This window comes from Crocuta crocuta, unplaced genomic scaffold, assembly GCF_008692635.1.
Source record: "Crocuta crocuta isolate KB4526 unplaced genomic scaffold, BGI_CrCroc_1.0 scaffold69, whole genome shotgun sequence".
Classification (NCBI taxonomy): Eukaryota; Metazoa; Chordata; class Mammalia; order Carnivora; family Hyaenidae; genus Crocuta; species Crocuta crocuta.
This window is the reverse complement of record NW_027551576.1, coordinates 87712-97644: the sequence shown is the minus strand read 5'-3', so window position 1 is coordinate 97644 and position 9933 is coordinate 87712. Positions and strand designations below refer to the sequence as shown.

The window sequence follows — 9933 nt, the reverse complement described above, 5'->3', positions numbered from 1 at the left end:
GTAAGGCAGCGCCCTTGCTCATCTTCTCTGTCACTGGCCTGACTTCCCCGCATTAGAAAGGCACTGTGAGGTCAAAGTAAAAGCGCTCTGGGAGCCATGATATTCGCAGCTCTTTTCAGCTAGAATTTGAGTCATGTGATTTTCCTGGGCAGGGTCAGGGGGCGACTCATTAAGAGAGGACAGAACCCCCCCTAATAATCACAGTTTGGTGGTCCGGGAGTGCCAGTGCTGGGGACTGTTTTTGCTGGCCTAACTCGCATGTGCACATCTCTCTGCGAAGGTGGCCTTGTGCTTTCCGTGGCCCGACAGCTTGTAGAAGTTGCTGTTCTTGTTTCTTCTCACCGGCTTGCCTCACTACTGTGTGTCTTGTTTGGGACTGTGTGATTTCTTTAGGACCAACACCCTTGGCTACTAATCTGGGACCTTCAGCAAAAATTTTGGGGTGTGATGAGCATGTGGGGTCGGGGCACATGGAGGAAATTCTCACTAACCGGGTTTTCTGGTGCTCCTGTCCTAAGCAGGCGCTGGCCCACTCACAGGAAGGTGACTGTGAAGCGAGCCTTGGGATTTGGGGCTTGGGGTACAGAGGACAGATTTCAGCTCGATCTTCTGGGCGTGGCCATTGGTTTCTCAGCCGCAGTCTCCAGACCTCCAGCCATCCGTGTAGGCAGCAACCCTCAGACCACTGCTGGTAGCACCCCGGGCCAGCACCGTGAGAGCTCTGGTCTCATTGGATCTTCTTGAACAACTCAGTTGTGTGATCGTGGGTTTTGCACAAATGGCACAGCTTTACTCTTGGTCTCATGCCCCCAGCGCCTCCCCCTGAAAGAGGCAGAGCCCAGTTCTCCTCCTCCTGCGCGTGGGTGGGACTTTGATCCCGCCTCGTTGAAAAGAATGTGGTGGAGGCATGCAATGTGACTTCTGGTGATGCAGCTGCTTTCTGGATCTTTCCCTCTGTCTTTGCCTGTCTCTCTCTTGCATGATACTTGCTTTGGAACCCCACTGCCATGGGCGAGGCAGCTTGGGGGCCCATTCACAGCCCCCCCCCCGCAGCCCGCCAGAACCAACCACCGTCCACGTGGGGCCTAGCCTTTATGAGCCAGAGATGATTCCAGCCCCTGCCTTTGAGTTGTTCCAGCCAATGTTGAATGAAGCTGAGATGGGCTGTCCGAGCCTAACCATCCGATGCCCAAACCATTGTTTCATGAGCAGAATAAATGTTTTTGTAAAGCACTACCTTCTGGAGCAATTTGTTATGTACCCATCCATGGTAACTGGAGCACATGGCTATTATCTCCATCATCATCGCTTGGTAGTGGAGTTAAGTGAGGCACAGGGAGGCTGGGGATGTCGCTCGCGGTACCACCAAGGGTACGTGGCAGCATGAAGACTTGAACGCAGGCCTCCTTCATCCCTCCATGCAGCGCTGGTTCTAGGGGCCGCGCGTGAGCCAGTTCATCGAGTCCTCCTCTGCCAGCCTTGAACTCTAAAGGAACGTGAAGGTGGAGATAAGGGGACCTCAGGATTGCTCAGGCTTCAGCATCATCCATTCCGGAGGGAGCAACGGGAGTGGCCATCCCCTCGCTGGCACCCACGTCCAGAGTTCCAGAACTCAGTTCTCAGAAAAGGAGCAACAGACCAGAAAGGGGCAGAAATGCATTGTGACACCAGTTAATGGGGCAATCTTGGGCAGTCACTTCTTGCCACGAGCCTCAGTTTCTCCATCTGTAAAGTGGGCAAGGCGTGGGATTTGCCGAGGGGATGAGCAGGAAGGGTACTGGCTGCAGGGGACGGGCTGCTAGAGGGCAGGGAGCGTCGGGGGCCCTGTGCACAGAGCCTGGCCTGCTGCAGGAGGCAGCAGAGGCAGACGGGCAGGCCAGGGGCTTGCAAGGGGCTGTGTGTGTGTGTGGGGGGGGGGAGATGAAGAGTGTGCTGGGCACTGGAAGCGTGTGGGGTCAGCGCCCTGTCGGAGAGACAGTCCGGTCAGAGGGGAGCTTATTCGGCATCCTGTAAGCGGTGTATGGGTTGCCGCTCAGCTTGTTTCACTGGGTGACATCAGATAAGCCCTTCCTCCTTTCCACGCCGCAGGCCTGTCCTGTGGGAAGTGACCGTAGATGTGCATCTGTCCCTCCTAGCGCTACTGCCCTGGAGTCCTGGGGTCCTGCCCCCAGGTCGGGTTCCCTGGCTCAGCTCTGATGCTGCTCTTAGGGAAAAGCTCCTCCACCTGGGCTACCCCGTGCTGGACAGTGTGTCTTTCTTGTGAGGACGTGTTGCTGGAGCGTGGCCCCTTAGGGCACTGTTGATGAAGTGTCACAAACACCTTACAGGTGGAGAGGAGGCGCTATGGCAAGAGCTGGGGGCGGGGCAGGAAGAAAGGAGCCCTTGTGTTCACTCTGCACCCTTCCACGGGGGTTCCCGCTGCCCAGCCCCCCCGGAGGCTTGCCGGGAACGCCCTGACTTCTCCAGGAGGGTGGGGAGAACACTGTGCACAGCAAAGGTGAAGCAGAAAGCGGAGGCTGGGGTTCCTCACGTCAGTCTGGGATAAGGCTTTTTGGAAATAGAATTCTTTCTTTTCATATTGTGAAAATAATCCGTATGTGCTATGACTACCAGAAGGTACAGATCATCCACGTATTGCAGCCCCTCCATAAGCCTCCCAGCCAGAGACAACTGCTGTGGATGTGTTTGTAACATCCTTTAGCGAGAGAGAATTCTCCTCCTTCCTCACCCCCCGTCCCTCCTCCCTCCCTCTCCCTGTCATCCTCCTCCTCCACCATCGTCTTCCTTTCTCAGACACACACACACACACACACACACACACACACACACACACAACCATTCCATGTCAATTAACACAGAAAGGTCATTTTTAACCTTTCTGTCGCTTTTCACTGGGGGCATGTAACAATCGTCTGGTTCCATTCGTCCTATTTCACCGTTATCAATAATGCTTGGTTAACATCTGTGTACATATTTCTTTGCCTTCTTGCCCAACTGTGTCCTTAAGTTATGTCTCTAGAAGGATTAATCGCTGTGTGAAAGAGTATCCAGGTTTTCAAGGCTTTACCTACAGACTGTCCTGTTTCCTTCTAAGGAGGCTGTTCCAAAATGCATTCCCATCAGCAGTGTGTGAGAGCGTCAGCTCCCCACCCCCCGGGGGGATTTTTCCTGTTCATTCTCACCAGTCTGATAGGTGAAAAATGGTATTTCAGTTGTTGAAGACTTGGTGGCCTGGCAGAGCACCATAGCCTTTCCGGTACGGCCCCTACTCACTCTTCCTTGAGTACCAGGCTGTGTGCACGTAGTGAGTACCGGATTGTGTGCACGGAGTGAGTACTGGACTGTGTGCACGGAGTGAGTACCAGACTGTGTGCACGGAGTGAGTGAGTACGGGCTATGTGCCCCTAGTGAGTACCGGGCTGTGTGCGCGTAGTGAGCTTTGTGCCCTGGGGAACGCCTTGCCACACAGTCCTTTCTGTGCCCCCCGCTTGGCCGTGTGTGTTTGCTGCCCAGACTTAGAAAATGACAGATAGGGAGCATCCGAGTGGCTCAGTCGGTTAAGCATCTGACTCATGGTTTGGGCTCAGGTCATGATCTCGTGGTTTATGAGTTCAAGCCCCATGTCCAGCTATGTGCTGGCAGCTTGGAGCCTGCTTGGGGTTCTTTTTCTCTCTCTCTCTCTCTGCCTGCCCCTCCCCTGCTTGCTCTCCCTCTCTCTCTCTCTCTCTCTCTCTCTCAATAAAACTAATAATAATAATAAAAGAGAAAACGACAGCTGGAACAGTAGGAGACCTTAGAGATTGTCCAGTACCCTCATTTTAAGGAGCAGGAACAGTCCAGGGAGCTGGGGGCTTGCCCCTGGTCATACAAGGCAGCGTGTTCTGGGTGGAATTGGAACTCTGAATTCAGTCAGGGATTCCCGTCCTTCTGCTTGTCCTGATTTTCTCACCCTCCTCAGGAGCCCTGGTGGGTCGAGTTCAACCCCAGACTCAGCACCACCTCTGGGTGCCGTGATCAGGGTCGCCCCACTGGCTACCTAGTAGGTGCTTAGAAAATATTTACTGAATGAATGTGCATAACACAGCACAGGAAGTAGTACATTTTGTCGCAACGTGCTCAACTTTCCAAGAAGAAAGGATGTTTTGTTGGGTGCCCCTCTGGGAAGAAATGCCTTTTTTTTTTTTTTTTTTTAATAATAAAAAAGGAATCAAGTAGGTTGTTGGAATTGGTAGAGGAGGGGGAGACATGGGGCTGCCTGGGGCTCGGGACACTGTTTGTGTTTGGAGCTGTCCAGTCACTGGAATTTCCCTTAGGTTCCTTCTTCTTACCAGAGATGGACTGATAGACCCAGGCAGGGGCGGCAGACAGGAAAGGAAAGCTTGGTTGTCTTAGGGTGTCCGGAGGGCCTGTTTCAAGTCCCCCCTCGTTTCCCCTTTCCTCAGACCATGCCCCCTTACCCTCTCCTTCCCCAAAAGGTCCTTCCAGAACCTTCTCAGTGCTACTCAGGCCTTTCATGACACAGGCGGCGGCTCGGTCTATTCCAAGACTAGAGCTTTGGTCTGGCTTCATTTCCCTTTCTTTTCTTTTATTATTTTTTAAATGTTTTATTTATTTTTGAGAGAGCACAAGAAGGGGGAGGGGCAGAGAGAGGGAGACAGAGGGCCTGAAGCAGGTTCTTTGCTGACAGCAGAGAGCTCACTGAGGGGCTCAAACGCACAGACCATGACATCATGACCTGAGTGGAAGTCAGACACTCAGCTTTCTGAGCCACCCAGGCGCCACGGTCTGACCTCATTTCTGATGGTAGCGAGACCGTGGGCAAGCCATCTGTCCTTGCCATGCCAACCCCGACAGCCTGCTGCTCAGGCGAGCCGCATTCTCGGTGGGCTCTTCTTCCATTGGCGTCCTGCCCCCTTCCAGTCCTTCCTCCAGCTGATGCAAATGCATTATCTCTTATCGCATCTCTCCATCGGGTCACCGCTTAGCCACCTGCCTCTCCCTGGCCCCCAGCGTCAGAGAGATGCCCAGAGAGAGAGCGCAGAGTCCCTTAACGAGGCTGCCAGGCTGGGTGGTCTGACTCTGGTGGACCTCTCTGGGTTCGTCTCGTGCTTCACTGCAGCCACGCTGGCCTTGAACCAGCTGTGTGCCTGCAACAAGCCGCTCACCCTCTCTGAACCTCAGTTTCCTCATCTGTAAGAGAGACAACATGAGAATCCCAACTGTTCTTCCTGTTGGGAACCTAGCAACCACTTTGAAATGACTCTCTGCTCCTCAGGGCCCTACTTCTCCAAAAGAAGTCACAGATTCCAAAGGTCCAGACTCTCAGTAAACCTTTTCTTCTGCAAAAGAACAGCCTGCTTTTTGGGGCACCTGGGTGGCTCAGTCAGTTGAGTGTCCAACTTCGGCCCAGCTGACGATCTTATGGTTCATGAGTTTGAGCCCCGAGTCGGGCTCTGTGCTGACAGCTCAGAGCCTGGAGCCTGCTTCAGATTCTGTGTCTCCCTCTCTCTCTGACCCTCCCCCACTCGTGCTCTGTCTCTGTCTTTCAAGCATAAATAAATGTTTAAAAAAAAAAAAAAAGGAACAGAACAGCCTGCTTTTATTACAGGCTCAGTTATTCCCCAAAATGCTTTTTCTCTCTAGTTATGTCTGTGGTGTTGTCACCTAGGCCAACAGCATCTACAAACAGAGGATGCATTTATTTATGCCAGTTCCTTAATAGGGGTGTGTGGTCACATCCGTTGTCAATGGGCATGTTTATGGCACTGGAAGTATCATGCTTTCTCTCTGTCATTGCTTTCTCTCGGGAAGGATGGGCCACGTCTGTGAATGACCTGCTTTCTCACACAGAGCTCTCCAGCCAGATTTACACAAATATTATTCTAGGAAGCAAGGGTCTGACTCTAGTGATTAATATACCGAGGGATGTGCCTGGGGAATCCATTAATCTTTTTTTCCACACATTTTATAGTAAAGGTGACAGGTAAATATAATATATCCCATCAGGGGTGCTTAGGGAAAACCCTTCCTCATCCCACCATGGGCTGGGGCAGATGTGTTTTTCCTTCTAGAATTAGGTTCTCAGATGGCGTACATCATCAAATTTCAGAAAGCCAGAAGGGTCCGATATCAGAGATGGGCTATTTTGACCAGCCCTCTCATTTTACATAGAGGGAAACTGAGGCCCTGGGAAAAAGTCAAGATCACTTGACTTCTTCAAGTCAATCACCCAACTAGTTTGTAACTTTTTTCTGTAATTTGTGTGACAAAGACTAGTCATTAACGTCAAAAACAAGACAACAGCCCCATGGGGCACCTGGGTGGCTCAGTCACTAAGCCACCGACTCTTGATTTCTGCTCAGGTTATGATCTCATGGTTCACGAGATCCAGCCCCGGGTCGGGGTTTGCACTGACCCTGCAGAGCCTGCTTTGGAATCTCTCTCCCTCTCTCTCTCTCTCTGCTCCTCCCCCATGTTCTCTCTCTCCCTCTCTCAAAATAAATAAACAAACAAACAAATGCAAGACAAGGATCCAGAACGGAGTTGCATATGCTAAGCTCCACATCACCAGACTGGGATTGAGGTTCAGCTCTCCCAGAGATGGCATTTCAGACCAGTCAGTCACGAACTACCTGATGGGCAGCAGTGAACAATCTGTGTGATAGACCCCTGTGTGCCCCATAGACCCTTGCAACAACCAGTCGCTCTGTAGCCTGTATAACTTCTGTATTATGCGTTCCGGGGCTCCCTTCTGTGTATAAAAGTCTTTCGTTTTGTAAAGCTCCTTGGAGCTCCTTTTCATCTCCTAGGTGGGAGGCTGCCTGATTTACGAACTGTTGAATGAACCCAGTAAGATCTTTAAAACTTATTCATTTGAATTTTGTTTTGTAACAACATTGGGATGCAGCTCCCAAAGAGCAAGAAAGACAGCTTTCACCCTTTTCCAATGCTGCTGGACTTCCCAGGCCCATCCTGGAACGCTCACTCAACTCTAAGGACCTCAGGACCAGCACAGAGGGATGGTCTGTCCCTAGGATGGCTTGGCATAGGGCTGTAATTGTGGATTCAGCAAACCCAGTGCTTGGCTAACTCAATTCTCTCCACATAATTAAAAGAGAGAAATGAAATGTCAGGAGGAAGTATGCGTTTAAATTTTAAAGAGCCTTGTTCATTTTTGAATCCTCACCTATTTTTCCCTGTCTTAATTCTCGGCGTCTGTAAAATCACTTATGAGAAAAAACAACCACCACCTGGTTTTGGAAAAGAAAAGGAGTTTGGAGTCAGAAGAAGCCGTCCTTAACATTTCTTCTCCCTTTGGCATCATGTTGGGTTTTAATTCTGAAGTGTGGCAAAGAGGCAGAAATGGTTTCTGGCCGCAGACTGAGAGAATCGCTTTAAAATGAAGATCGAATTCTTTTCTTGAGACCTTTCCTTAAAGCTACCTAAACAATGAAGCCGAACGTCTCTCCCAGCGTTTAGAATAGAAGGCATTTCTCATTCCTCGGGAATGCGAATGGGAACAAAAGCACTGCAATGCAAGGATTTACTTGAATTCACTGCTAAATCCAGTATATCAAGCTCTTGGGAAGGGAAAAATAAAAAGCGCTGAAATTAACCTGATGTTTGGGAAATATCAGTTAAATGCTTCTGTAACTTCATCACCATCCACTCGGGAAAACACCGCTATTCAAACCTCCCATTTGCCTGAGAGTCAGGAGCTTGTAAACCAAGAAAGGAAGAAACCAAGCGGGTTATTTATGAGCTCCTTCCCTCTTGCTGTTTTAAGCTTCTGTTGAAATAAGCCTGTTGCCGCCCTGGGGCGATCGCTGGACGAGGCAACGCGGCTCCGCGGGGGTCTCCGGGGCGGCCCTCGGCGCCCCCCAGCGGACTCTTGTGGTGGTGTAGCCCGGGCCCCAGGCTGCAGAAAAGCCGGCCACCAGCAGCCAGCGCCGCATCCTGACGCGGTCAGGGCGCACAGCCTTGGCTGCGCTCCTCGCTCGCCTTCTGTCCCTACCCAGCGATCGGTTAGGAGCGAGCGAGGGGATTCCAGCCGAGGCTTCAGAAATCTGAGACCTCGCCTAAGTATCGGACTGGGTGCTGCCAGCAGCCACCCCAGTCTGAGTTGGGAGCGCACGCGTCTTTGGAGCCGTCCACGGCGGTGCCGCTTCCCCAGGGAGCCAACTTTAGGCCAGCTCGAGGACTGGGTGCAGGTAGTTGGGTCTTGGGCACGGGTGGACGGGTTGGCTGGGGCTGCGGGAACCCAAGTGGAGGTGGTGGGGTGCCTGGCGCCCCTGGCACCTGGAGGCACGCCCAGTGCGCCGAGAGCCTTGAAAGAGACTGCTCAGGATCAATATGAACAGCCCTTAACTGTCGAGGGCTCAGACGCGCGCTCGGCTTCCTGACGCTGCTGGGCTCGGAAGGATCCTCATGGCAGGGGTAGTAAGAATAGCAGTTGGGGCTCCTGGGGGTAGGTTTTGAGACAAGAGACCTTCAGGGGGAGAGGGGAGCGCTGGATTGGAGTTCCACGGAAGCACTTACTGTGGAAGTTCGGGGGTGAGGAGGCATCTTAGAAATAGGAGGTTGGAAGGGGATGGTCCTGAGCTAGGGTTTCCCAAGCAAGTCTGGGGACTCTCCGGAGGAAAGAACTGCAGTAAGGTTTCCTAGGAGAGATGGCTGTTTGGGGCGTCTTGCGGAAGATGGATGTGCTGGGGAGGGGCGTGGCAGGTCGCTAGTTTGGAAATCTCTGGGAGAGGTAGCCTGTTTGCGAGGCCCAGCCCCGGAGGAAAGGGGCTGATTCCGACCCTCGGTTTTCAAGGCACTGGCAGTCTGGTAGATTCCCACTCATTTCCAGTGGCTCAGAGGAGGTACCTCAAGCGAGGATTTCCGGGGCGGCGGCTGTGCCCCTAGTCCCAAATCATTTTTGGGCTTCCTGGGGAGGGGACAGATGAGCCGCACGTGCGTCGGGAGAGAAGCGCGCGGTCTTCTCACTGCCCTCTGGGTTTGTTTCAGGCTCCGACCCAGCACATCGGTCAGAGGGGTCTCAGGCAGTGGAACCCGAGGAGCCCCCCACACACACACACGCCCCGCCCTAGACACGCCGGACTGCGTGCCGGGCCCCACCCCGCCGCCGCCGCACTCCTTAAAGGGCTCTGAGGCCAGGGGCGCACGGCAGCCACGGGCATGGAGGGCGCGCTTGCAGCCAACTGGAGCGCGGAGGTGGCCAATGGCAGCGAGGCGCCTCCGGGAGCGGAGGGCAACCGCACCGCGGGGGCCCCGCAGCGCAACGAGGCCTTGGCGCGCGTGGAGGTGGCCGTGTTGTGCCTCATCCTCTTCCTGGCGCTGAGCGGCAACGCGTGCGTGCTCCTGGCGCTGCGCACCACGCGCCACAAGCACTCGCGCCTTTTCTTCTTCATGAAGCACCTGAGTATAGCCGACCTGGTGGTGGCGGTGTTCCAGGTGCTGCCGCAGCTGCTGTGGGACGTCACCTTCCGCTTCTACGGGCCCGACCTGCTGTGCCGCCTGGTCAAGTACCTGCAGGTGGTGGGCATGTTCGCCTCCACCTACTTGCTGCTGCTCATGTCTCTCGACCGCTGCCTGGCCATCTGCCACCCGCTGCGGGCGCTGCGTCGCCGCGCAGACCGCCTGGCGGTGCTCGCCACGTGGCTGGGGTGCCTGGTGGCCAGCGCCCCGCAAGTGCACATCTTCTCGCTGCGCGAGGTGGCCGACGGCGTCTTCGACTGCTGGGCGGTCTTCATCCAGCCCTGGGGGCCCAAGGCCTACATCACGTGGATCACGCTCGCCGTCTATATCGTGCCGGTCATCGTGCTCGCCGTCTGCTACGGCCTCATCAGCTTCAAGATCTGGCAGAACTTGCGGCTCAAGACGGTGGCGGCGGCGGAGGGGCCGGAGGGCGCGGTGGCCGTGGGGGGCGCC

At 54.0% G+C, this 9933-nt stretch overlaps 1 protein-coding gene across 1 annotated transcript in view; it reads left to right on the top strand.

Annotated features, from left to right (window-relative positions):
- Positions 1-9180: 9180 nt before the first annotated feature.
- The window catches only part of OXTR (oxytocin receptor), a 23530-nt gene continuing 22777 nt past the window's right edge, over positions 9181-9933 (top strand). Inside the window, exon 1 of the mRNA XM_077751516.1 lies at positions 9181-9932. Within this exon, the coding sequence (XP_077607642.1) occupies positions 9181-9932 (752 nt within the window). The remainder of the gene's footprint in view (position 9933) is intronic.